At 48.3% G+C, this 25,211-nt stretch overlaps 1 protein-coding gene across 1 annotated transcript in view; it reads left to right on the plus strand.

Moving 5' to 3' along the window:
* The window catches only part of BGN (biglycan), a 48,225-nt gene extending 29,715 nt beyond the window's left edge, over positions 1-18,510 (plus strand). Inside the window, exons 2-8 of the mRNA XM_029609161.1 lie at positions 7,298-7,539; positions 8,544-8,656; positions 9,097-9,310; positions 9,862-9,972; positions 11,854-11,947; positions 12,168-12,306; positions 16,514-18,510. Of these exons, the coding sequence (XP_029465021.1) occupies positions 7,317-7,539; positions 8,544-8,656; positions 9,097-9,310; positions 9,862-9,972; positions 11,854-11,947; positions 12,168-12,306; positions 16,514-16,711 (1,092 nt within the window). The 5' untranslated portion in view covers positions 7,298-7,316 and the 3' untranslated portion in view covers positions 16,712-18,510. The remainder of the gene's footprint in view (positions 1-7,297; positions 7,540-8,543; positions 8,657-9,096; positions 9,311-9,861; positions 9,973-11,853; positions 11,948-12,167; positions 12,307-16,513) is intronic.
* Positions 18,511-25,211: the final 6,701 nt, after the last annotated feature.

The following is a 25,211-nucleotide window of genomic DNA, read 5'->3' on the forward strand; positions in this document are numbered from 1 at the left end:
ACTTGTCCTGAAAATTTGGAGCCAGTTGGCAGCCCTAGGTATGCGGTCACTCTTTGCCCCAGGAGGACATCCCGGTGTTGCCCTGATGATACTTCCCATGAGCAGCTTGCTCAGTGATCTGACTGTGCAACTGGGGCTGCTCACACAAAAACACTTTTGTTTTGCTTTGTGTTTTAGGTTTATTTCATTTCGTTTAGCTAAAAAGAAAGAAACATAAAACTAAAAGAAATAGAAAGAAAAGAAAAAAACAAGCAAAAAGAAACCGTTCCTGCCAACTCCCTCTTCTGCTCCCACCCGGTGTCGCTGCGGTAACAAACAGCGGAACCTGGGCCTTCTCCATCTCCCCAGAGGTAGTAGGCTTACCCCATCCTTGGGCTCATAGTTGTCCAAAAGGGTAAAAGCAATTCCCAGTTGCTCCTACCTACCCCAGTCTGTTCCTAATTTCAAAATGGCGCCAGCAGTCCCTGAGGCTAGCACCAGTTTGTTGTACGGCTGTATGCTGCTCGGCTATGCAACCTAGGGCCAGAGAACTAAATGATATTGGCTGGATTGGATTGGAGGAGAGATCGCTTGGGTGGGGGGGGGGGGAAATGTTTACATTTTTAAATCACGGCAGTACTTTTTTTTTTGTTCACTGACTTTCTAAAACAAAAGTCTAGGAAAGTAAAACGAATTTCGGCGGTGGGGATTTTATTTTATTTTTTTTTATTCCTTTCCAAGGGAAACGAAAGGCGAGTTTTTTTTTCTTCATGCCGTTCATTTCATTTCATTCGAAAATGAATGCCTACTCCCTACGTGAAACTGGATGTGTTACGTGTGGTCCTCCCCCTCTTCCCCAGCTGCTATGCTCCTGCCCCCCCCCCCCCCCTTCCCCCAGCCTGGATCGTGCGCCGTGGCTGGCATGGGAAATGGATGGCACGAGCCAGCATTAGAAAGCCAGCCAGTCAGTCATTTCCTGCCCTGTCTGTGAAAGGGTGGAGAGAGAGAGAGAGAGAGAGTGTGTGTGTGTGTGTGTGTGTGTGTGTGTGTGCGTGTGTGTGTGTGTGTGTGGAAGTCTTCATGAGGCAAGTATGCGGGCACTGAGGGGGCCAGCAAAAATCCTGCGAGTACTTGTTGGGAGGAGAGGGGAATGATGTGTAACAGTGTTCTCATCGCGAGGCCTGGCAGGGCACTAATGTCTTAAATTTCTAAAGCGAGTGTTGCTACTCTCTCCTCAGGGCTGGTGTATCACTGCTTTGTCAGACAGGACCAGGTCCCTTTAGTGAGAGACTGGAAAAAGTCACGGAGCTCCCGGAGAAAGGAAGTGGTTAGGAAAGGTCTGGGAGGTGATGACTGCCTCGGAGAAGCTGACAGCTTCCCATTCCCAGCACTTCAGTAAATATTTATCAGTGGGGGAGGGGAGGGGGGGGGCATTTTCCGTGAGCGCTGTACATAGGGGGGGAAAAAAAAAAAAAGGAAATCTGGACCAAGCCTCACTGTATTTGAATGTACTTTGTTGGTAAGGATCTCGGGGTCAGCTCATCTATGAACACCATTAGCTCACAATCCTGTGCTATTGTTCATTGTGCGTAAGTGAGACCACCTTCATAAAAAGGTAGCCTGGTGGCGGGGATGATGCCCACTCCACCAGGGAAAAGTACTGGATGGATCGGCTGATTTTGTTGGGTTTTGTCTTAGAATATGCAGGGCCAGATTTACCAATAGGCTGAACAGGCTATGTGAATTCATCGTTTTACATCATCAGCTGCAGTGCTGCGCCATCTTGTCGGGAGAAGGAGACGGAAGGATGGAAGTCCGAAGGGCAGCCGACTGTCCACTGCCTAAGGGGGTATACATTTGCTGCTGAGAACATGTAGAAGAGCAGAGGCGTACCTACAGTATTTGGCACCTGGGGCAGATACTTTTTTTGCACCCCCCCCCCAATATATAATTTTAAAATTTCCTAAACATCAACAAAATATTTCAAAACAGCAGACACATCAAACCACACCCAATAATTAAAACTAATAAGGATTTTAAAAATCTCCCGCTGTATTGTTTTGAGGAATAGTGATTTTCTGCTTTTCCATTGCTGCACTGCATACAGAATCTGGCTTGTGGGTTTCAGTTCAGTTTTTGTGTGCATGTGTGAGAGAGAGAGAGAGATAGAGGAAGTGTGAGTGTGTTAGCATGTGAGAGAGACACAGAGGAAGCATGCGTGTATGTGAGAGAGAGATGGAAGAAGCATATCTGTGTGTGAGAGAGGCACAGAGGAAGTATATGTGTGAGAAAGGTACAGAGAAAGTGTGAGTTCACACACACACACACACACATGCTCCCTCTGTCTCTCACCAAGCATGCATCTGTGTGTATGAGAGAGAGGGACAGAGGGAGCATGTGTGTGTGTGTGTGCATGCGTGCCCCCAGTATACACCAACCTTAGGATTGTACATCTCTCTCTCACTCACACACACACACACACACACACACACTTCCTCTGTGTCTCTCTCATACAGACATGCTTCCTCCATCTTTCTCTCACACACATACACACATGCAGACAAAAACTGAACTGAACTGAAACCACAGGCACATGCATACACCAACACACCAACAATGAAAAAGCAGAAAATCACTATTCCTCAAAACAATACAATCAAGAAATATAAATCAATCAGAATAGTAAAACCATACTAAAAATATACATTTCAAAACAGCTGATGAGTAGAATATTCAATAATTAGTAGTTCCTGTACAAATTTTTAAAATTTCCTAAACATTGATAAAATATTTCAAAACAGCAGACATCAAATAACACCCAGTAATTAAAACTAATAAGGATTTAAAAAATCCCTCACTCTCCATACCTGTCATCCTGAGATTGTCATGAACTGGGGTACCCACACACACAGAAACACAAACAAAATATGCTCCCTCTGTCTCTCATCACATACACGCTTGATGAGAGACAGAGGGAGCGTGAGTGTGTGTGTGTGAGACAGACACACTTTTCCTCCGTCTCTCTCTCACACATACACACTTCCTCTGTATCTCTCACACATGATTCCTGTCTCACCCATGCACACACACGTTTCCTCTCTCACCCCCACTCCCAAACACACTTCCTCTGTATCTCTCACACACGATTCCTGTCTCATCCTTGCACACACGCACATGCTTCCTCTGTCTCACCCCCCCACCCCCATACATAGGCACCCTCTCACATGTACGCACCCACGGGCCCCTCTCATATATATTCACAGGCACACACACACACTCACTCTTCTATACACTCACCATCTCATACACATACAGGCATCCTCTCATACACACCCTCACATAGACACATACACCCTCATACACACCCCCATATCCCTCATACAAGCACACACAGACTCTCATACACACACACACACACACACACACATATACCGATACTTACTCTCATAGGCAGGGCCGGTGCTACCATTTTTTGCTGCCCTGTGCAAACAATTACTGTGCTGCCCTCTCCTCAGTTTTTTTTTTTAACACAGAATACTCCACCTCAATTAAACATGCAGAACATAGACTCACTCTCACAAAATTCAGAATAAAGAGACTATAAACAGAAACTGAACCAGAAACCACAAACTGCAACAAGCCAGACTCTGTATGCAATGCAGCAATGGAGAAACAGAAACATCACCAGTCCTCATAAATCATTCATCAAACAATAAAATCAAGGAATATAAATCAATCAAATTAGTAAAACCATACTTGGAAATATTCTTTTTATAATAATCTAAGGAACAGAATAACATCCAATAATTAAGAACTCATACAAAATTTTAAAAATTTCCTAAACAGCAATAAATTATTTCAAAATGGCAGACACAGACATCGAAAAAGTTAAACTAATAAGGATGGAAAATTCACCACTCTCCATACCTGAAACATTTAGTTTCCAGTCATCCTGAGTAAGGCATGGATTAGTGAGGCAGCACAAATTTTCTTCTCTCACACACACACACACACCAGACAGATTCCTACTCCTCCTCCCCCCCCCCCCCCACATCCCAATCAGGTCCCTATTTACACACACACACACCAGACAGGTTCCTATTCACATACTCCCCCCCTCCTGCCTCCAGTCAGGTTCCCATTCACACACACCACATCCCCACACCCCAATAAGACTCTCATTCATTCACACACACACACACACACCACCAGGATCCATTCTGCTGCTCCTCCTAGTGTGCCGGCCCATGTGCATGTGTTTTGGAAAGCAAACGCTGGCACCAAGAAGGAGTAGGAGTACGGGTTCCTTCTTCTTTCTTCAACCGCCGGTGAGAAGGGGTCCACTGGTGGACTCACGGGCCTCTTCCTCTTCCAGGCCGCTGGTACGATGGGGTCCACCGGCGGCCTCATGGGCAGATTCCTCTTCTGGGCCACCGGTGTAATAGAACCGGCGGCCTCACGGGCCTCTCCCTGCTCCCGACGCCGCCCCACCGTGTGTGCCACACTGTTCAATTGCACGGTTTGCACACCCGGTGGCGCCGGGCCTGCTCACAGGGTCAGCCTCTCCCTTCTTCGGCTGCCAGTTTCGGAAGCGCCAGCTGCAACACCGGGCCTGCCTTTGCCACTGGCTCCAGGAAATGCCGGCGGTGCCACTGGTCTCTGCCACTGCTGCAGCTCCTTGCTTTTGCTGGGTCATTGATCCGCACCGCCGCAGGATCTTCCTGCTGGCGGCAATGGCAGCCCTCCCCCTGTTGCCACCTGGGGCAGACTGCCCCCCCCCCATCCCCCTACTTAATACACCTCTGTAGAAGAGAATGGATGTTAGTAGTGTGGTAATTTCCTAATGACTTACTATGATCCCTGAAAACATGTGGGGTTACCTAGAACCTTGACATTGCTGCTTCTCAATAAAAAGAAAGAGTTAAAAAAAGGCCTCAGAGACTGTATGGATAGCGCAGGGGTGTGCCCACTCTATGGCAGGGTCAAGGTGGGAACAACTGACCTCCTCAGCCTGGCACTGCAGTGCACATTTTGCAAATGTCTGTGGGCCAGCCCTGAGGCTCAAGAGTTAGTGCTGCAGAACAGGAAAATCCGATCCAAATCTCCTGTCCAGCAGGGCTTAGCAGAGTCCGGGAGACGATGCGCTGGGAGCCCGGGAGCGGGAGGAAAAGTGGTCACTGCTAAGCAACAGGGCGATACAGAGAGCTGCGTTCAGGTGAATGCACAGTTTTACCAGCACATTTTGGGGCCAGGGCACTGAAGTGCTGCCAGCCTAGGGCACAAGTTGACACGCCGTTGGGTGCGCATTTGGGACGTGCTAGACCAGCACCCGATGCAATAAGGAGACTAAGTGCATCCAAAACGCACGCCCAAACAAATGCATAGACAATAGCGCTCATCACGTGCAAATCATCACATGTATACGAGGCTATTAGCTATTGTACCCTGTTGCAGAAAATCGCTGGGTGCCCAACACACACTTTTTAACGCAGCAAATTTAACTCCAGCCCCGGAGGTGGTGTAAAGTCAATCCGCAAGTCAAGGGCCCATGAGAAATTAAGAAATATGGGTCCTCTGTGCTTCCTCCTACTTAGTATCATTGTGACACTTAAATTTACTGCTTGCGGTGTTGAAAACTAAATGGATATTGGTTTGATTTAAAAAAAAAAAACAAACAAACCAAAAACCCCTCTTCTGGACGCACAATTTAGATGCTCATAGCAAGGGACGCTTAGCCATGGGCGTCTTCCGCAACCTCAGCAAAATCGGCCAGCAGAAGCGGGATAAAAATGGATGCTCGATTTGGGCGCCCAATGCATTTGAGCACCGGGGATGCACAATTCTCCCCTGGCGTGTCCTTTTTTTTTTTTTTTTTTTATGCAGCCCCCTCATTGAAATACTGCATCAGGTGCCCAGGGGATGTGACTGCGTGTGTGTTAGGAAAACGGCTGTCTTATTGCACCGGCCCAGGGAGAATTCGCCGTCGTCGATGGACAGTTGCACAGTGAGAACCGGTGGTAGGGCCCCGGTCTCCAGGCCACAGGATCTGTGCTGCCAACGCCAGGCTGTCTCACAGCAAGAGTTGGTGGGAGCGGTGGGCATGGAACAAGAGGTGGGAGTTGGGGGGGTGAGGGGAAGGGGAGGGTCAGTTGTTGCATTATCAGCCCCCACCCCTGAACAGCAAGGGCTGAGGGCTGCTTTTGTTAAGTGGGTCAGGCTGGGAGTGACTCCTGGGGGAAGCAGATTGATCCAAGTTGCACAAACTGCAGTCAAGACTGTCAGAAAAGTTCCAGGAAGGATGTGGAGGGGGGGGGGGGGAGATGGTGAGGAGGGGGAGGCGGAGAGAATGAGAGGGTATTTAGCAATATCTTGGCACTTCAGATCTCAGAGGAGGCAGCAGGGGTGGCCAGGACTCAACTGTTTAGAAATTCTTCCCATGCCTTAATGACTCTGTCTCAAAACCTCAGCCCAATAGCAGCCTCAGGCTGTCAGTGACAGGAGCAGGCATACTTAGCAATATAGCTTCAGAAAATCTCTCTTCCCTTCCTTACTGCCTGTCTCCTTCTTACTCCTAAGAGCACTGTGTTTTCTCTCCTCTTGTGTCATTACAACTTGCGAGGGGGAGGGGAGAAGGGGGGCAAAGGGAGTGACACAAAGGCCATTAAGGGGGAAACTGACCAGGAGTATTTAATCTGCCTTCTGTTGATCCCTGAAGGTGGCAGATATAGACAAGAGAGTGCAGCAGGGATGGTGGCAGAGAGGTATGCACTTGCCTTTTACCGGGTGGGATGGAGCAGAGTTTGGGTGGTGGTGGTGGTGGGGGGAAGGATGGTGACAAGGGTCAAAGCATCTTATGAGGAGGCCACGGGTTCTGGGAGCCATAAGTGGCAGGTCTGAAACTTTCAGATCACACCTGCTTTAATGGGAGTATCAGTTATTTCCTTGTGGTTCCCTCTGACTCTCCCTTTCCAAGACACACAGCTTTCCCAATCCCACAGTCTCTCTTCCTCTTTTCCAGTCCTGCTACCTCTCTCTCTCTCTCTCCTGTTCCCTCTAAATCTTAGTGCCTCTCCTTCCCTGTCTCCTATACAGATCCTCCTCTTCCTCAAACTCATTGTCCCTCCTTCCCTCTCACTCACAAACACACCCCCTCCCCTTCTCTGTCCTACTTTCTCCTGCCTCCCTCCCCCCCCCCTTACTGCTGCCTCTCTGTTTGCTACTACACAGGATCCTAGGCAGTTTTTGTGCCACCAGTGGGGGTGGCAGTTTCCTAAAACAGTTCTGGAATAACCCCTCGCTGATTTTCTCCTCTTCCCAGTCCCATCTTCGCTTGAAGAATGAAGCTCTTTCTGTTGCTGAGCGTCACCATAGCCTTGAGCTGGGCCCTGCCCTTCGAGCAGAGAGGATTCTGGGATTTCTCCATGGATGATGGCCTCTCCATGATGAATGATGAGGAAGAGGGCTCTGGCACAGTAACCCCAACCCCTCCGACCAATGCGCACTGGGAATGCCCCTTTGGCTGCCAGTGCCACCTCCGGGTCGTCCAGTGTTCGGATCTCGGTGAGTTGCCTCATGGCCCATCTGAGCCAGGCCCTGACTCAACTAACTTATAGGACCTGAAGAGAGCGTCCATCAGTCAGTGATCCTCAATCCAGGTGGCTTTGACTAGGACCCAAGGATACCAGCTCTTTCCAGCTTTTTATGAGCAGGCTGAGCAAGGCCTGTTTTGGGCCCCTTTCCACACTTGGTCCCGTAATTCAAATTTCTCTTAAGAAAAGCAAAAACTACAAGCACTCTAGAGGCAATAAGGACAAAAACCAGGACTGGATCAGCCCATTAGGGTTAAACCGGGTCATGTGGCAGCCATAGCCGTGACTCAGCTGCCAGCATTTACAAGGGAGGCTCTTTCAGTTTTTGAAATAAACAAAACCTGGAATTATTTATTTATTTTGCATCTTTTAGATTCTGTTATCTTCAAAAACTTGTGAAACATTTGCAAATGGCCACTGTTGCCCCTGGACTTCCTCCTCCGCCCCCCCTCCCCCCCTAAACTTCCCCTAGTTCCAATTCATTTTCTCTGGGGGAGATGAAGTTGCCGACTTATTTTGCATCTCCCAAAAATCTTCATAAATTTCCAGCCCGAGACTAAGCCCAGATAAACTTTCCAGTGTCTCATGCTCTATTCCCATAACAGGCTCCAGGTGCAAATGGTTTCCCAGAGCAGTGGTGTTGGTAATAGTCAGGATGTCAGTAGAAGATGGCAGCAGGCCGTCAAGGTCAGGCTGATTCTGTCCTGGATTTGCCTCCCCATCCCACCCACCATATTGTATTTATGGACTTCTAGTTCCAATTTCTCTAAGCAAAGCACAGAGATGACGTGACTTGCCCATGCTCACACAGAGCATGGGTGGCAGAGCTGGGATGAGAACTTGCATGCATAGAGTTTCTCCTCATTCCTAAGTCTCAGAGAGGGGGAGGTGGAGCTGTAGCATGGCCTAATAAGAGCTGCTTACCCTGTTAGCCCCCCCCCCCCCGCTGTGGTGACGGCTGTGTTTCCTTTCCAGGACTGATGAGTGTGCCCAAGAATATCCCCCATGACACCCGGCTGTTGGACCTACAGAACAATAAGATCACGGAAATTAGGAAGGACGATTTTCGTGGCCTCAACCACCTCTACGTAAGGACTCCCTCCACGCCAGAATAATCACAGCACTCTTTGCTGCTTTTCTACCAGCCTTCCTCCTGCCTCCCCCTACATTCCTTTTCTCCCCATCCGCCATCCCCGTCTCTTCCTCTTGCCTTTCTGCATTGCATGACTATACCTGCCAGTTCTAAATGGAGTGTATGCACGTGCACGGACAAATATTCCCGTGTGCGTATGGACGGTGTGGAGGGGATTGCTTCAAAGACTCATCTTTGCTCTCTGCTGTGCTCGAGAGCCCAGGCACTAATAATATTCAGCCGGGTGCACGAGCCATTACACTTGGGAGCCTCATGAGGGCAGATCTGATGGGAGCAACGGGCGAGGTTTTAAATCTTTCTTCCGAAATCTGCGGCTCTCTCTGCACTTTCAGAAGGGAGGCAGCTGGGTGACCCTGTGTGTGTTCTTTGGCTCAGGCGCTGGTGCTGGTGAACAACAAGATCTCCAAGGTTCACGAGAAGGCCTTCGACCCACTACAGAGGCTGCAGAAACTCTACATCTCCAAGAATAACCTGGCAGAGATCCCCCACAACCTGCCCCACTCCCTGGTGGAGCTGCGCATCCACGAAAACAAGATCAAGAAGGTCTCCAAGGATGTCTTCAATGGCCTGAAGAACGTCAACTGCATTGGTGCGAACCCTTGAGTAGAGTCAACCTGGTTACATCAAAACCCCAGATACAATCAATCTAGTCATGCTGAAGTCCCAGATATACTAGGCTGAGTTGGTTCTGCTCCACAACACCACCAAGATACAGTCAATTCTGTTACACCTGAAACCCAGACATAGTCAACTTTGCTCTGCAAAATTTCAGTTGCTTCACTGTAAATCCATTACAATGATTTCCCATACAATCAACACTGTTTTACTGAAACCCTAGATACAGACAATTCTGCTCCATAGAGCCCTACAATATAATGAACTCTGTTTTACTGAATGCCCCAGATATGATCAACTATGTCTTGAGTACATTTCCCTTCCAAAGTATTTTAATGGACCCAAAGCCTTATTACAGTTATCAAAAGCCTATGATGTAAAACCCTCTGTACACACGTTATTACCCGCTGAGATGTGGCAGAGCCGGGGATTAGAATGGAGGCACTGGAGAAATAGGATTCAGGTCTCAGTCCCCTTTCCTGCGTCTAACCCGTTTCTCTTTTTTTTTTCTTCTCTGCTCCGCAGAAATGGGTGGGAACCCTCTGGAGAACAGCGGCTTTGAACCTGGGGCTTTTGATGGACTGAAGCTCAACTATTTGCGCATTTCAGAGTCGAAGCTGACAGGGATTCCTAAAGGTAGCACCCTCTGTCACCTGCTGTGCTACTTCAGTGCATTTTCTGCATTTGCATCTGACATGGACGCAACAGTGTGCAGCATTAGACGGGAACTTGATAGTTATTTAGGAAAATATTGTAGGGTTATCTGTCCTGCTCTATTCTGTGGAGCAAATACCCCATCTGCTGGCCACTATGGAAATTGCAGGTTCATAGACGAACTTCAGACATGCAGGGTCAGACCAATGGGTCCATTGAGCCCCACATCCTGTCTCCAGTCTGGGTCAGATAGAAATACCTGCATATCTTAATTGGGTGATCCATTCCCTGTTGCTCATTCCCAGAAATAAGAGGTGATCCCCCTGCTTGCCCAGCAAATAACTGTTAATGGACCTCTGCTGGCTTCCTTCAGAGGGAAGCCAGCAGAGGTCCAATCTCATAAGAACATGCCATACTGGGTCAAACCAAGGGTCCATCAAGCCCAGCATCCTGTTTCCAACAGCTGCCAATCCATAGTTTTCCATAGTCTTAGGAGACTCGCTGGCCCCACACAATTCTGATTTCAGAAGGAAACCTGCAGAAGAGGAGGTGGCAGCAGGTAAGATGGTGCTGCTCGCTGACTCCTGCAGGCAAGAGGGGGATAGCGCAGGGGATTGGGAGAAGAGAGAAATATTTTGCCACTGGCAGTGGCAGCTGTGATCCGCCCCTGTCTTTTCTTTGCAGGTGGAAGAATTGCATGGCATTCCTGAGGTTTCCCCACAGCACACTAGTTGGGAATCCCTATTCTATCATATCCTCTGTCAGACGTCTCTCCTCCAAGCTGAATAGCCTTTTGTCGTAAGGGAGTCATTTCATCCCCTTTATTTTTTGTTGCCCTTCCCTGTACCTTTTCTAGTCTGATTTATGTTTCTTGAGATGGAGCAACAGGAACTGCACACAGTACTCAAGGTGCAGTCGCACCATGGATCGATGCAGAGGGCAATACGATATTCTCAGTTTTGTTCTCTATTCCCTTCCAAATATTTCCTAACGTTCTATTTATTTTTTTTCACCACCACTGCCACACATGGTGCTGAGGATCCTGTTGTATTGTCCAAGGTGACCCCAAGATCCTTTTCCAGCTTCTGGTCATTAAATTTCCCTTTTGGTGAAACTCTCAGCAGAGCTTGCCCTGCAACACCTTTACCATTTAAATGGATCCTGCTCAGAGAAAGGAGCTTAACACCCCCAGGACTGACTCCAAGAGTCACTCACCTTGGCTGGTTCTCTCCATGTCACGAGTTCCAAGTTCAGTTCATTTCTTTGCCATACACGGGTCCTCACCTATTCCCATACCCCTCCGCACATGGCCAAGGTTTTCATGTGCAAGCTGAGGATGGGAGGGTAGGGTTGCCCCCTAGTTCTATATTAGAAGGAACAGGATAATTTGGTTTTACCCCATTGCGTGCGTGGACTTAAGGGAAGCAGGAGTGCGAGTGTATGCATGCAATGGGATAAAACCAGGATTTGAATCAGCCTGTTCCTCATGCCATGGAGCCAGGTGGCGACTCTAACTGGGGAAGCAAGGGAGAACCCTGGAAGAAAAAACTGTGGTCCGGTTGTAACAACTCCCTGATGAGAGCTGGCTAAAAGGGGGGGGGGGGGGGGGAGGGGAAGGAACCCGTGGAAAAGGCCAGGAAGTGTGTGTGACAGTTTTCTGGTAAGAGCTGGATGCAAAGGAGCAAAAGAGGACCCTGGAAAAGGCTGAGGACCGGGCATGATGGTTTCCCCAATGAAAGCAGGATGGGAAGCCATGAGGCCCTTTGAATGAGGCACTGTGGAGGTAGGACTCTGGGAGCAGGAGCTACAGCCATTAGCCATACACTCGTCCCCCTTTGTGTGTGTTTTTCCTTTCCTGCTTAGATTTCCCTGACACCCTGCACGAACTGCACCTGGACCACAATCAGATTCAAGCCATCGAACTGGAAGATCTGATCCGCTACTCCAAACTGTACAGGTACAAGACGGACGCTGAGCCAAGGATGTCCCCAGGTGCTGGGCAACCAGCCACAATGCCCTGGGAGTGGGGGAGGGATATGAGGGAGCCTGTATATGTTACGTGCTGTATCGTCTGTGATATGTTGCATATATACACACACACCAGGCCCTTCCTAGGTAAAAGCACCTCTTTCTCCTCCTTCCCTTTGCTCTCACTCTCCTCTCTTTTCTGGTTGCAGGCTGGGCCTTGGCTTTAACAAGATCCGCATGATCGAGAACGGCAGCCTTAACTTCCTGCCGATGATGCGGGAGCTCCATCTGGACAACAACAAGTTGTCCCGTGTGCCTCCAGGCCTCCCGGACCTCAAACTGCTGCAGGTACGGGCTAGCACAGGGTGTGCTCTGTAGGCGCTGCTGGTGTCTGCTGTTAGACACAGTCACCTTCCAAAGTTTTGCAGGGCACAGAGACACCTCTCCAGGTTCATGTGCCTGTCACTGGGTTCCATTTCAGAAACAGTAAGGAGGTTGCCTCTGTCATTTTACTTGTGGTTCATTTGTACAGTGGGGGAGGGGGGGATGGAAGGAAACCTAGAATGATGACATTAACTCTGACATCCATTCTAGCTGTGGCATCACAAATTACATCACAAACACTGGCCAATCCTGACTATGATGTCACAAATGGCACCACACCAACACAGCCCAAATGAATCAATGGTGTATCAGCCAGCGCCTTGAGAAATTTCTTGGGTGCACGCGTTCCTATGTATTTAATTTAATTTTCATTGGCAGTTCAAGGTGTGTTACATCCAGCTCCTGTAGGCATTTTCCCTGTCCTCAGAGGGCTTAACAATCTAAGGGCCTGAGTTTAAAAAGCATTTACATGCGTAAAACTGGGTTTTGCTGGAGTAAATGCACTTCACCCGTGTGAGTGGGCTGTTGAAAATCACTACAATATGTGCCATTGAATTGTCCATAGGATTTACTCACGTAAGTGCACCTTACAAAGGTAAATGGTTTTTGAAAATTGCTACGATAGTGTGTTACATCTACGCGCATAACTTCTTTGAAAATTACCCCCTCAGTTTATACCCAGTGCCCCAAAAATCCAGCCCTTTCCGCAGAATGGGTCAGATCCGGGAGCACCGCCAAGGAAGATGAGGAGCGGGGCTGGAGAGACAAAAGGAGGGGCGCGTTTAATTCCCTCCCGTCCTTGCTGCCTAACCCCTCCCTCCTCCCCGGTCTGACAGCGGGAGCAGCGGCGACACGTCGTCGTCCCCCCATGTCTCCTTTCTCTGCTTCCTGGGGCACAACTGAACTGCTGGCCAATCTCCCTCTCTCCCCCATATTCTGCAGGGAGAGGGAGGGTCGCAGGAATCCTGAAGGGAAGTGGAGCCAGAGGACGGAGTGAGGGGGTTCTAGAAAATGATTTTTAGAATGGTGTTTTCTTCGGGGGGGGGGGGGGCGGTGTAAAAATGGCTGAGGCCAAGGGATGGGATGTGAAAGCAGCGCTGCCAGTTTGTGGAAATGGGGGTGGGGCATGAAAGTGGAGCGGAAGGGCTATGAACGAGAGACCAGAGAATGGGGGGGGGGGGGGGGGGGGGATAAGTGAAAGAAAGTGTCTGTGCTTGCGTGTATATTTGCCTGTGGGATGTGGAGAATGAGAAAGGCCATGTAGGATGGGGAGAGAAAGGAATAAGAATATATATATATATTGGCACTTTCAATGCAGATTACATTCAGATACTGGAGGTATTTCCCTCTCCCCAGAGAGCTTACAATCTACGGGCTTGATACAGAAAAACCCGCGGTAGAGCCGGTGAGCGCCCGCTCTCCCGGTGAGCGCCCAGGCCACTCTCCTGGGCTCGCGATTCAGTATCGGCCCGTATGCAAATGAGGGCCCGCAGTAAAAGGAGGCACTAGGGACACTAGCGCGTCTCTAGCGCCTCTTTTTTGACAGAAGCGGCGTCTGTCAGCAGGTTTGACAGCCGACGCTCAATTTTACCGGCGTTGGTTCTCGAACCCGCTGACAGCCACGGGTTCGGAAAACAGACGCCGGCTAAACTGAGCATCTGTCTTCCAACCCGCGGGCAGATTAAAAAAAATTTTTTTTTAATTTTTAATTTTTTTTTTATTTTTGGGGCCTCCGACTTAATATCGCTATGATTTTAAGTCGGAGGGTATACAGAAAAGCAGTTTTTTCTGCTTTTCTGTACACTTCCCGGCGCTGGCAGGAATTAACGCCAGCCTTTGCCAGGCGTTAATTTCTGAAAGTAAAATGTGCGGCTTCGCTTCACATTTTACTTTCTGTATCGCGCGGAAATGACTAATAGGGCCATCAACATGCATTTGCATGTTGCGGGCGCTATTAGTTTCGGGGGGGGGGGGGGGTTGGCCGCGCGTTTTGCACGTGCTATTACCCCTTACTGTATAAGGGGTAAAAATAGCTCGTCGAAAACGCGCGGCCAAACGGGAGCTAACAGTGTGCTCAGCCTGAGCACAATATACTGCATCGGCCTGCTAGTTTGCACATGAGGCAATGGAGAGTGAAGGCCCTTGCTCAAGGTCACAAGGAGCAGCAGTGGGATTTGCATCCTGGTTTCCCTGTGCTTATAGCCTGCTGCTCTAACCACCAGGCTACTCCTCCGTTCCAGAGGGGATGGGGGCAAGAGTGAGTGAGGGGTGCAGGCGGGGCTGAAGGGAGAGCGTGAAGGGGTCTCAGGAGTTGTGGGAAGAGGGAGCATGACTGAAAGGTGCAGTGGGGCTTGGAGGGGAGGGAGTAATTGAGAGGATCAGAGCAAAAGCAGGAGAGAGAGGGAGGGAGGGCTGTGCTGTATGAATGAGGCGATTGGAGGGGTGTGTTTGGAGAGACAGAGGACTGGAGGGGGTGTCGGGTGTGAAAGAGAGAGAGAGAGGATCAATAGCAGTCCTTCTCCTGACCTTAGATCCTCCTTCCTAGATTCCCTTTTCCTCTCCTCCCTCTATGTCGCTATCCTCCTCTATCCCTGATACCTCTAACCCTGCTGCCTGAGATCTCTTCTCTCCCCATCTCCGGATCCCTTCCCCTTTCCATCCAGCCCCAATCACTAAAAGGTCCCTTTTCCTCTAATAAAGAGCCACATGAATTAACTGGACGCAGAATTGTCATAAAATAATGTTTATTTTTATAAAGTAAAAAAACAAAAATTAAGTTATTTACATTTGCTAATTCTGGTGGGGGGAGGGGTGTCTCTGAATAGACCTGGAACAATGGCGGGTGAAGTGGCTTGGCCGAGGTGACAAGAAGCAGCAGCAGCAGGATTTGAATGCTGGCTTTTAATCTGCTTCTCTAACTCCTAGGCTACTCCTCCTCTCCAACATGGACAAGAATAAAAAGAAAGCTATTCCGCTGAGTGCTGTAGTATTTGATACATACACGTATAGAAACATAGAAATGACGCCAGAGTTTGGTCCATCCAGTCTGCCCAGCAAGCTTCTTAAGGGTAGTAACTGCCGCTCCGTGCAGTTATCCCCAAGCCTTATGATAAGCCATAAAAATTGCAGCTAGCAGCCCTTTTTTTTACTGGGTGATGAGCTTTCCTGAATGTGCTCTGCTTATGGACTTGGCCGTAGAAGCAGGCCTGTGCTTTTTCCCTTATGCCTGCGTATCAGTCCCTCAGACCGTCGAATGCTGGGCCCTCTTGGTTCTCGTCTGAAATCTATTCCTCTTCCCCCCACCTCCCCCTCCAATCTAAGCAGGGAGTAATGTTGCAGTTGCATTAAAAGCCGTTGTGATCTTCTTTTGGAACGACGGTATATAAAACACCTAAATAAATAAAATAAAAGTATCAAGGCACATTAGTTAGGGTAATAATCTTCACGCCTTCTGCTAAGGGTACTTATTAGTAGGGATGTGAATTGTTTTTGTGACGATTGAAAATATCGGACGATATTTTAGAACTCGTCAAATATCGGGGGGGGGGTCCCTGAAAGCAGGAAGAAAGGGCACACAAAAACAACCCCCAAACCCACCCCGACCCTGTAAATCTCATTATTTAGAATCGCCCACCCTCCCAACCCCCCCAAAACTTTACTAAAGTACCTGGTGGTCCAGCGGGGGTCCCGGGAGCGATCTCCCGCTCTCGGCTGCCACTAATCAAAATGGTGCCGATGGCCCTTTGCCCTTACCATGTGACAGGGGCTATCGGTGCCATTGGCCGGCCCCTGTCACATGGTAGGAGCAACGGATGGCCCGCCCCATTTTTAAACGAGTCTGGTACCGATTCACATCCCTACTTATTACAGTAGTACTATCAATAATAAAGCTGCCAGAATTTGAGGGGATGAATCTTTTCTTTCCAGGGGTAGCAAAGGGTCATTTGCCAGGGGGAGGGAAAGAAGATGGAAGGAGGGGGGAGCTTAAAAAACAATAAGGCTCTCCCCTAAGGTAAAGGTTTACATTTTTTTGGTGATGGCGGGAAGAGGAGGAGGAGAAATTGTGGTCGGCGCCATCACTCCTGCAAGTTGGAAAATTGGTCCGGATGGGCGGGAATTTAATCGCCATCCTCTCACCCAACCCCCTCCCCCCTCCTTCTCTCCACTGCAGGTGGTCTACCTCCACTCCAACAACATCACGCAGGTGGGGGTCAACGAATTCTGCCCCGTGGGCTTTGGGGTGAAGCGGGTCTCCTACAATGGAATCAGCCTCTTCAACAACCCCGTGCCTTACTGGGAAGTGCAGCCTGCCACCTTCCGCTGCGTCTCCAGCCGCCTCGCCATCCAGTTCGGCAACTACCGGAAATGATCGAGAGGGACGCGGATCGGGGCGGGGGGCAGCGGGTTGGGGGGGGGGATGATTCTTTCCAGTAAAGGAGGAGGCAAGACGGAAGGCAGAGGGAGAGGGTAGGTAGGAAGGGACGGGACTTGGATGTTCCATGCTAGCTTGCAAGCAGCCCATGTGTGCGCATGTGTGTGTATATGTATATGTACATTATATATATATATATATAAACACTTTACCACCATAGGTGCCCAGAGCTGCTGCCCAACTTCTGTAGCCCCCCTCATCTTCTATTCCTGATCAAAACTGCTTCAGATGATGCCCGTTTTGGTTTAAAAATCTTTAAAAAAAAAACCAAACCACACAAAGTGATATTTGGGTTTTGCTTTTTGTTGTTGTCAATGCTTTGATTGGTTGGTGGGGTGGGGAAGGGGGCTTTGCTGTTTAACTATTCTCCACCCACATCCCACTTTGCCACTGATTGTGTGCTCCTCTCCCCCAATCTCACCCCCCCCCCACCATGGTCTGCTTCCTTTTCCCCTTCCTTTATCACAGCCCACCCGCCATCTCTCCTCAGCCTAGGGTCTCCGAGGAAGCTTGAGAAAACTGTATATTTACACACACACGCACGCTGCTCCCACCACGTGCACAACCTCCACCTGCACACGGAAGTGGGAGGAGATGTTCTAATCTGTCATCCCAGCTGTTTCCCCCCCCCCCCCCCAAAATGTATATAGATGCTGTAAATTGATATTAAACGTTCACTCCCCCTCCCTTCCCTCAGGTTTCCAAGGAGCAAGTGAACGCATTCCTGGTTTCATGAGTGAGAGACTTTGGTGCTTCAAAAGATGCACTACAAGAAAACCTGGACTGAATCAAATAGGACCTGGAGTCGGGCAATAAACAGATACAGGAACTGATGAGGGGAGAGAGTGAGGTGACAGGTGGAGGAAAAGCAGGTGTGATAAAAAGATACAGGAACTTTTGGGGAAATATAGAGGGGCAGGAGGGGAAAAGTAGATGCAATAAATAGATATAAGCGGAGCGGAATAAGCAGATTAGGCGCCTGCCCTACCACTGGAATTATTGCCCCAGCAGCCGCTGCCCTGCTGCTGCAGCATTGCATGGGGATGGCCAAGCAGGCCACTTCTTTGGAGAGGCACATCCGCCCCCTTCCCCCAGCCAGCCGGAGTAGGGCAGCCGACTGTCCAAATGCCCCAGGGCAGCCGAGGGTTTATTGCTGCTACTGGATACAGGAACTGCTTAAGAGAGAAAGGGGCAGGAAGCGGAAAAACAGGGGCAATAAATACAGGAACTACTGAAGGGACGGAGAGGAGCAACTGGGGAAAAAGCAGGGGCGATAAAACAGATGGAATCATTGCAGAGGGAAAAAAGAAGGGAGGGGGGGAAGGAGGAGAAATAAAAAGAAAAGTGATTATAGCAGGACCAAGAAAAGATGACAGCATCGAAAATAAAAATATCTTGATTTGGAAAGGAAGTCTGACGGCTGGGATTCCAGGCTGCACGGAGGGGTGAGGTAGGCACACCCAGGGAGCCCTGACACGCCGTGCCCAGAAATGAATTTGCAAGCCTGCTTTTTAAGACTGAGGGAAGGGTTAGGGTGGAAGGGACTGGGAAAGGAATTGGGCCTTTGGTGACCCTCTAAAAACTTTCTATATAGTCTCTATAAGTCTGCTTCTTAAAGCATGGGTCTACCTATGTGAAAACCTTAACTATATATAAATATAAAATATGTATAAATACAAAGAGATAAAGAAACAAGGTTTTTCTTTGCATTTTAAATAAAAGCTTACATTGCCTGATGTCCTTCCCGTGATGCTCTTCAACCGGTGAGATGAGGGGGGGGGACGACAGCCCTGGCTTTGCTCAGAAACCATGCACACATCGCACACGTTCCCATTCATCCTCCCACGGCTGCAGAGAGTTCGTCCTGCACCCAGGGTGTTAATGTCTTGTGAGGGGGGAGGGGGGAAGGGCTGGTTCTGGGCTTCCTGCCAGCGGGGAATGCGGTTTTCCCAGATCCATGGGAAATATACATACATATATATATATATATATATATATATATATATATATATATATATATATATAAAGTTCTGGATTAGCTGATGCCCGCCAGATATGAATGAACTTTTATGATTTACACCAGCACTCACTTTTGGTGGGGAGCTGCACTGCACACCACACCCAGCAAAGGGAAAAGACAGGAACTAAAACCCCAAGAACAGGACCTGAGCCTTCTGTACAACTAGAGCGCCCCCTGCCGCGCACAAAGCTCCGCTCACCCTTAGGCAATGCAACCAATCATCCGGTCGCAAGGTTTCTGCAGGCCCCAGCGCTCAGCATGTGTTTCTGAAGACTGTAAACTCGGTCTTGCGTCCTTGATGAGTCGCCCTCGCATGGCGGTAGCCCTGGCAGGGTAAGAGTGTGCGGAGCAAAAGGAGGAACTGTGAGATGGCAGTGCGCTCAGTATTAGGAGCTTCCGTAATCACATGTGGTGTCCCGATCAACATTCCTGAAACTTCTCCAACTCTTAATTCAATATTTGAAGAAAGCAGTGTTCAGTCCAGTGCTCTCGGTGATGGAAGCAGAGACCCATTTTGGTCCATCCCCATAACCTCTACCAAACACAGGATCTCGTAGTGTATAAGAGTGCAAGGTAGATTAGCCCAGGGAGGAGTCTAGCTCTGTTCTTGCTTGAATTGTGATTCTGCAGTCACTGGGACAGTCTCAGTATGTCTTTTGGTGGCATTCCCATAAGCAGTTCTGCTGGGCTGATCCCTATAGTTGGACAAAGCATGGACAATATGCGAGATGAGGAATTGGGCAAGCCTAGTAGGCCAATCTGGATCAATGATTCTTTTTAACACGTCTTTTGTTGACTTCACTATTTGCTCTGCCAGGTCATTTTCCTAGGGTCGGTGTGATGCAGCAGTGACAGTCCTAAGGACCTTTCTTTGCACAAAGTCCTTGAAGTATGAGACCCACAGTTTGACACAGTTGTATCCAGTAGCCCATGAGTTGTATACAGCTGTTGAAATGTGGTAATTGTTGCAACAAATGTTTGTGAAGATACTGCAATCACCCAGAGCTATCTCGAGTTAAGAATCTACCACAAAAAAGAAGTTCTTCCTTTGAAATGGACCTGGTTATTTAGTCACTTCCCAATGGAAGGCAGGGGCTTTTGGTGGGTTGTGTCTGGACATCTGGTGGCATGTGTTGTGCTCCTTGACAACCCTTTCTATCTCAGCATCTGTCCCAGGCCACTAGATGTAGCTTCTAGCCAGCACCTTCATATGTATAATTTCAGGATACAAGTCAAGCAATATGACTAGAATGACCTTTCCCCTATGGGTCGCTGGTTCATTCTGTCTGCTAGAAAATGGTTTGAGCTCCTCTTGCAGCTTACCACTTGATCTCCACACCAATTTAGGACACTGGCCAGGACAGAGTTCTTTGCAGTCAGCCTAGCTATCTGGATAGCCTGGAGAGGAGCATCAGAAAGATAGCATCAAAACCTCAGCAAAATATGGAACAATAAAGTCTGATATCCATAATGGCAGGTACCTCAAGACATCAGCATGGGCAATTGCTTTGCTAGGATTGTACACCAATGAATAGTCCTAGGCAGGGCCTCTGGGTTCCTGTGGCATATGTTTTCAAGATTCTGTGGCAAGAGTTAGCAAATTTTGTGGCAAAATCTTTTCAAAATTCTACAATAATTATGTGGCAGATTTGCATAATTTTGCATAAAGATCCATATGTATGACTATGCAAAAAAAAAGTCAATTTTTATAGAAAACCAATCATGTTTGTTTTTAAACAATATTTAAATGATATACAAATACAAAATTTACCAAGTACAAAAATCAGCAATTTATCAAAAATTCTAAAGTTACAAACTTTTAACTGTGAAATATCACTTTTGTTTTGAATTGAAATAGTGCAACCATCCTTTTTATATTGTCTTGAGAAAGTATTCATCTGTCCAAGTGCATGAGATGAGCTTCGGTATGCTGAAAATGCCCTCAGCTTCAGCAGTTTGTCATGCTGTTAATTACACACAACAATATATACACATATATTACACATATGGTAACAGACATAAAAATGTGGTTGAATTAACATGTCAGTAGTAGTGCCAGTCCTCAAGGCTTCTATGAATCAAAATTAATGCCCTCTCTGCCAGCTGTGGGACACCAGCAGTTGCAGACTTCCAAAAACACATCCAAGTATTTATAGCTGGTGTATGATTGGCCCTATATGGAGGTGCAAGAACCTTCGTATAAAGATGACATTCTTCTAAAAGGGTATCTCTCTGTCCAGGAATAATATGAAAATCATCTTTGGTTTGATTTTTAAGAATTGTTTGAAAGGTTATATTTCTGACTGCTTTCTCTGCATGCCCACTTCATCCCTCCTGTCCTGTTTCCTTCAGGAAGGGGATGGGAAAACACCAGGAGGAGAAGAGCTGGGTTAGGGAGCAGAGTGCCTCTTCTTTCTTCTGCTCTGTCTGCTCCAGCTTCAGCCTCACTCCCCCTTCCCCCATTCTCTGCAGGCTAAGAGGGAGGGGCTGGAGCAGGAGCAGAGAGATAATTGAGACTGAAGGCAGGACCCTGTAGCTTTCTTCAAATATTGAATTAAGAGTTGGAGAAGTTTCAGGAATGTTGATTGTGGAGGAGGTTGTAAATTAAGTAGCAACAGGCTAATTATGTGGTTTCTTCTGTGTCTGCACATTTGCCGGAGCCTGGGGACACTTGTCATAAGCGCTGAGCATTGTTCGCCAATGCTGCATCCATGACAACAAAGCCAGGGGTGTAGGTTTGTCTTTGGAGAATATGCCCAGCAGAGGCTTGTGGTCAGAATGGATTTCAAAAGCCCAGCTGTACATGTAAGTGGAAGTTTTTAACCCCACCCACCAAAGCGAGTGCCTCTCCATCAATCTGAGCATTATTCCATTCAGATGACGGCAAGATTCGAGAATAGTAGGCAATCGGTGCCTCCATGCCATTTGGCAAAGCATGGCTCGGCATAGCCCTAACACCATATGATGAGGCATCGCAGGTGACTATGAGAGGCCTCTGTTCATCATCGTGAATGAGCACATAGTCTGATGCCAGGAGTTTTTAATGTTCCAAAAACATTGGTGGTTCCATGTCCATGGCAAGCCTTTTATAGAGAAGGCTGTGTAATGGTTTGGTGAGTGTTGTTATGTGAGGAAGAAATATATGACAGAAATTGAGCATTTCCAAAAATGAACCCAGCTCATCTTTAGAAGTCAGTTCAGAAAGCGTCACGCATTGCATTCATCTTGTTTTCCATAAGAAGGATTCCTGAAGCTTTAGTGTAATAGCTTGAAACTGTGACAGTGGTAGCCCCAATATCATATTTATCTTTCTTCACTTGAATGTGTAGGTTTCAAATCAGTGTAGGCTTTCCCTATTTGCGCAGAGAGTTTGTCCTCTGATGCTTCCATGACCAAGACCTCAAAATAAGGTGCAACAGTGGGAATTCCAGCCAACGATGTTTCTGTGAAGCACTGAAAAATGCCTGGGGGTGACAGAGATTCAGAATTGGAAATGTTCATCTTGAAAAGCTCCTTGATAAGCAATGATTGCCTGGGCACCCACAGCTTTTTCATCCACAATCAGTGGCTGGTAGGCTTGTGCAAGGTCAAATTTTGCAAACACTTTCCCTCCAGCAAATGTGGCGAGAAGTTGCTTAACAGCAGGCATGGGGTGTGGGTCACTTGTGCACTTATAGTCTCCTCCGATCTGCACATCTCCAGTGGTGCAGCCCCTTTTGTGTGTGTAACTGTTTCTAGGATACCTTGCACTATGAGATGCCTGAGTTCTGTCTTGACCTTAGGATGTAGTGCAAAAAGCATATTCCCGGCCTTCAGGTGAGCAGGTGCAATGGCTGGTTCCAGGTAGAAGGACATTGCTGGTCCCTTCTAAGTTCCCATTACCTCGGAGATCATTTGAGGGAATTTATCCATGATAACCTTGAGATGCCCATCAGTGATGACATAGATTCATTGCATGCTGATTCCTAAAGGTGCAAACCAGTTCCTTCCTAAGAGGGTCTCATGTATGCCCCACCTGACTATGAATGTTTGCCCCACCTGACCCTGAAAAGGACTGTAGCAAGCACTTACACAACACAGCTTCCTGCACACTCAACGTTCTGGCCACTGTAATCACGGAGGCTGTACTGTGGGGTAGGCAACTTGAGAGGATTGTGAGTAAGAAACAACTCCTTGAGAGTGTCTACCCAGACTCCGAGTCAAATCTCCATTTTGTATTCATGACCATTGATACAGACTGTTGTTAACACTTCTGAATTATGTGATTTCATGCTCTGTACAGTCTGGATGTGATATTTTTTCCCAATCTCATCACTCATCACTGTGCAAATTTGCAATGTCTACACCTAGGGTGCAGGAGATGCACTCAAGTTTTGGGGCTAAGTCCTCACACAGTCTCACAGCAGCCCGGGGGAATTCATTCTCCAAACGTGGCGAGGCTGAACCTCTAGGGACCAAGGTGTAGGGTGGTTCCTTCTCTCTCTGTCTCTATGTATACTCACAGTTAGTTGAATTGCTGCAAGATCGCTGATCCAATAATTATGCTGGACACTCAAGTAGGGCGTTCCAAAAATAACTTTACTGCAACCAGTCTTCAGAGTAAATGATTCAGCAACCATTCAATTGATCTTCAAACACAAGTCCAATTGTAATCACCTTCAGTCCTGCTCCTCTGAGTGCGTTGCCATAAAGGTGGTGGAAGCCAGGCTCCTAACAGGGGGCCGGGATCTCCTGTTCTCCTCTGATGTTTTAAGGGACCTCTCAGGTGGAAAGTCCCACATGCATCAAGAAATGCGCCCCTAAACTCTTTCTCCTGGGCAGGAATGCTGGGCAAATATTCCTTCCAAACCCTGAAAATGTCTTGTGGCCAGACGCTGCTGTTCCTCCACATGTGGTAGAATGGGAACCACAGCTCTTTTCTCTGACCTCCTCCAAGAAGGGGGAAGAATCCTCCCAGAGGCAGGACCAGAGGTCCACAATCCACTTTCAAAAACAATGATCTCAAAAACTGCTCTCTCAAAATTGCCAGACTAGTTGAGTATTGGATCAGGGCTGAATCTTTCCCCCTCTCTTCCCAGGTTGTGGCCCTGAAAATAGGGAGCTCCAACCAGGGGACTGTCCTTGTCTGAAAACTAAACCAAAATGCCACGCTATATTAGGCTCTAAATTATGCAGATGGGAGATGCCACCCTCAGCGTCCTTGGAGGAGGTTCTGATTGGGAATGGTATTGTCCCCTCCCTCTTCTTACCCAAAGCCTGAGCTAGCAACATTTAATGGAGACCTAGGGGCCTCTCTACAGGGGACATTAGATTTTTCCACATTTCAGTGTGGGAGGGGAGAATATAGTGTGTGTGTATGTGTGTGTGTGTGTTTGTCTCTCTTTTCCTTACAATTTTGGAATGCCTGGACCTAGCTCCATCATTTTGGGTGGAGGCAGGTCCTTATTATTTATTTATTTATTTATTATTTTTATATGCTGACATTCAATCTCAATTGAGATATCACACCGGTTTACATTCAGGTACTGTAGGCATTATTCTATCCCCAGAGGGCTTACAATCTAAGTTTTGTACCTGAGGCAATGGAAGGTAAAGTGACTTGCCCAAGGTCACAAGGAGCGACAGCAGGACTCGAACCCTGGTTCATAGTCCACTGCTCTAACCACTAGGCTATTCCCCCCTTAGGGGGCACATCAGACTTTTCCCCTTTTCAAAGTTGCTGAGCGATTTAGCAGGGAAGGGCGCAAAAGGGGGCAAAGTTGGCATGTTTCCCATCAATGTGTTAGGGTTTGTGGGTATGTGGTCCCTGGGCTGAGGTGAGAGATGGTACTGCTCACAGGGAGGAGCACCGTGAGCCTCACCGTCGGGAGGCGAGGTCTCAGCTATGGGGTGCGTGGAACAGCAGGTAGTGGAGAGAGAGTAGAGAGAGAGAGAGCGACACTGCCTGCGGAGCAGGGAGTGTATCATGAAAGTGACACAGACACAGAAGTGCCACGAGGTCTGTGAAGTGGGATATACCCAAAGAGGAGTCCTCTGTAGAGATGATATGGCAATGGTCCGCAGAGCGGGGTCACTGATGAGGGTTCCTCAGTAGAGATGATACGGCAATGGTCTGCAGTGCGGGGTACACCGCTCTGCGGGTCCTCAGTAGAGGGTCCTCAGTAGAGATGTAATGGTAGTGGTCCGCGAAACGGGGTACTCACTGTAGAAGTAGCGAAGGTTCCAGAGGAAGCCCCAGGGAATGGGGCAGGCAGCGGTCCTAGGCGCAAGGCCCTCCGAGAAGCGGATAGCCAGAGATGAGAAAAGGGCCTCTGAGGAGCGGGTACCCGGGATGTCTCATGCCAAGGAAGCAGGAGCTGGAATGGGAAGTCCGTAGTGAGCGAAGTGGATTCAGCAATGAGGAAACTCGTTGCCAAG

The sequence above is a fragment of the Rhinatrema bivittatum genome, chromosome 1 (genome assembly GCF_901001135.1).
Source record: "Rhinatrema bivittatum chromosome 1, aRhiBiv1.1, whole genome shotgun sequence".
NCBI classification, from domain to species: domain Eukaryota; kingdom Metazoa; phylum Chordata; class Amphibia; order Gymnophiona; family Rhinatrematidae; genus Rhinatrema; species Rhinatrema bivittatum.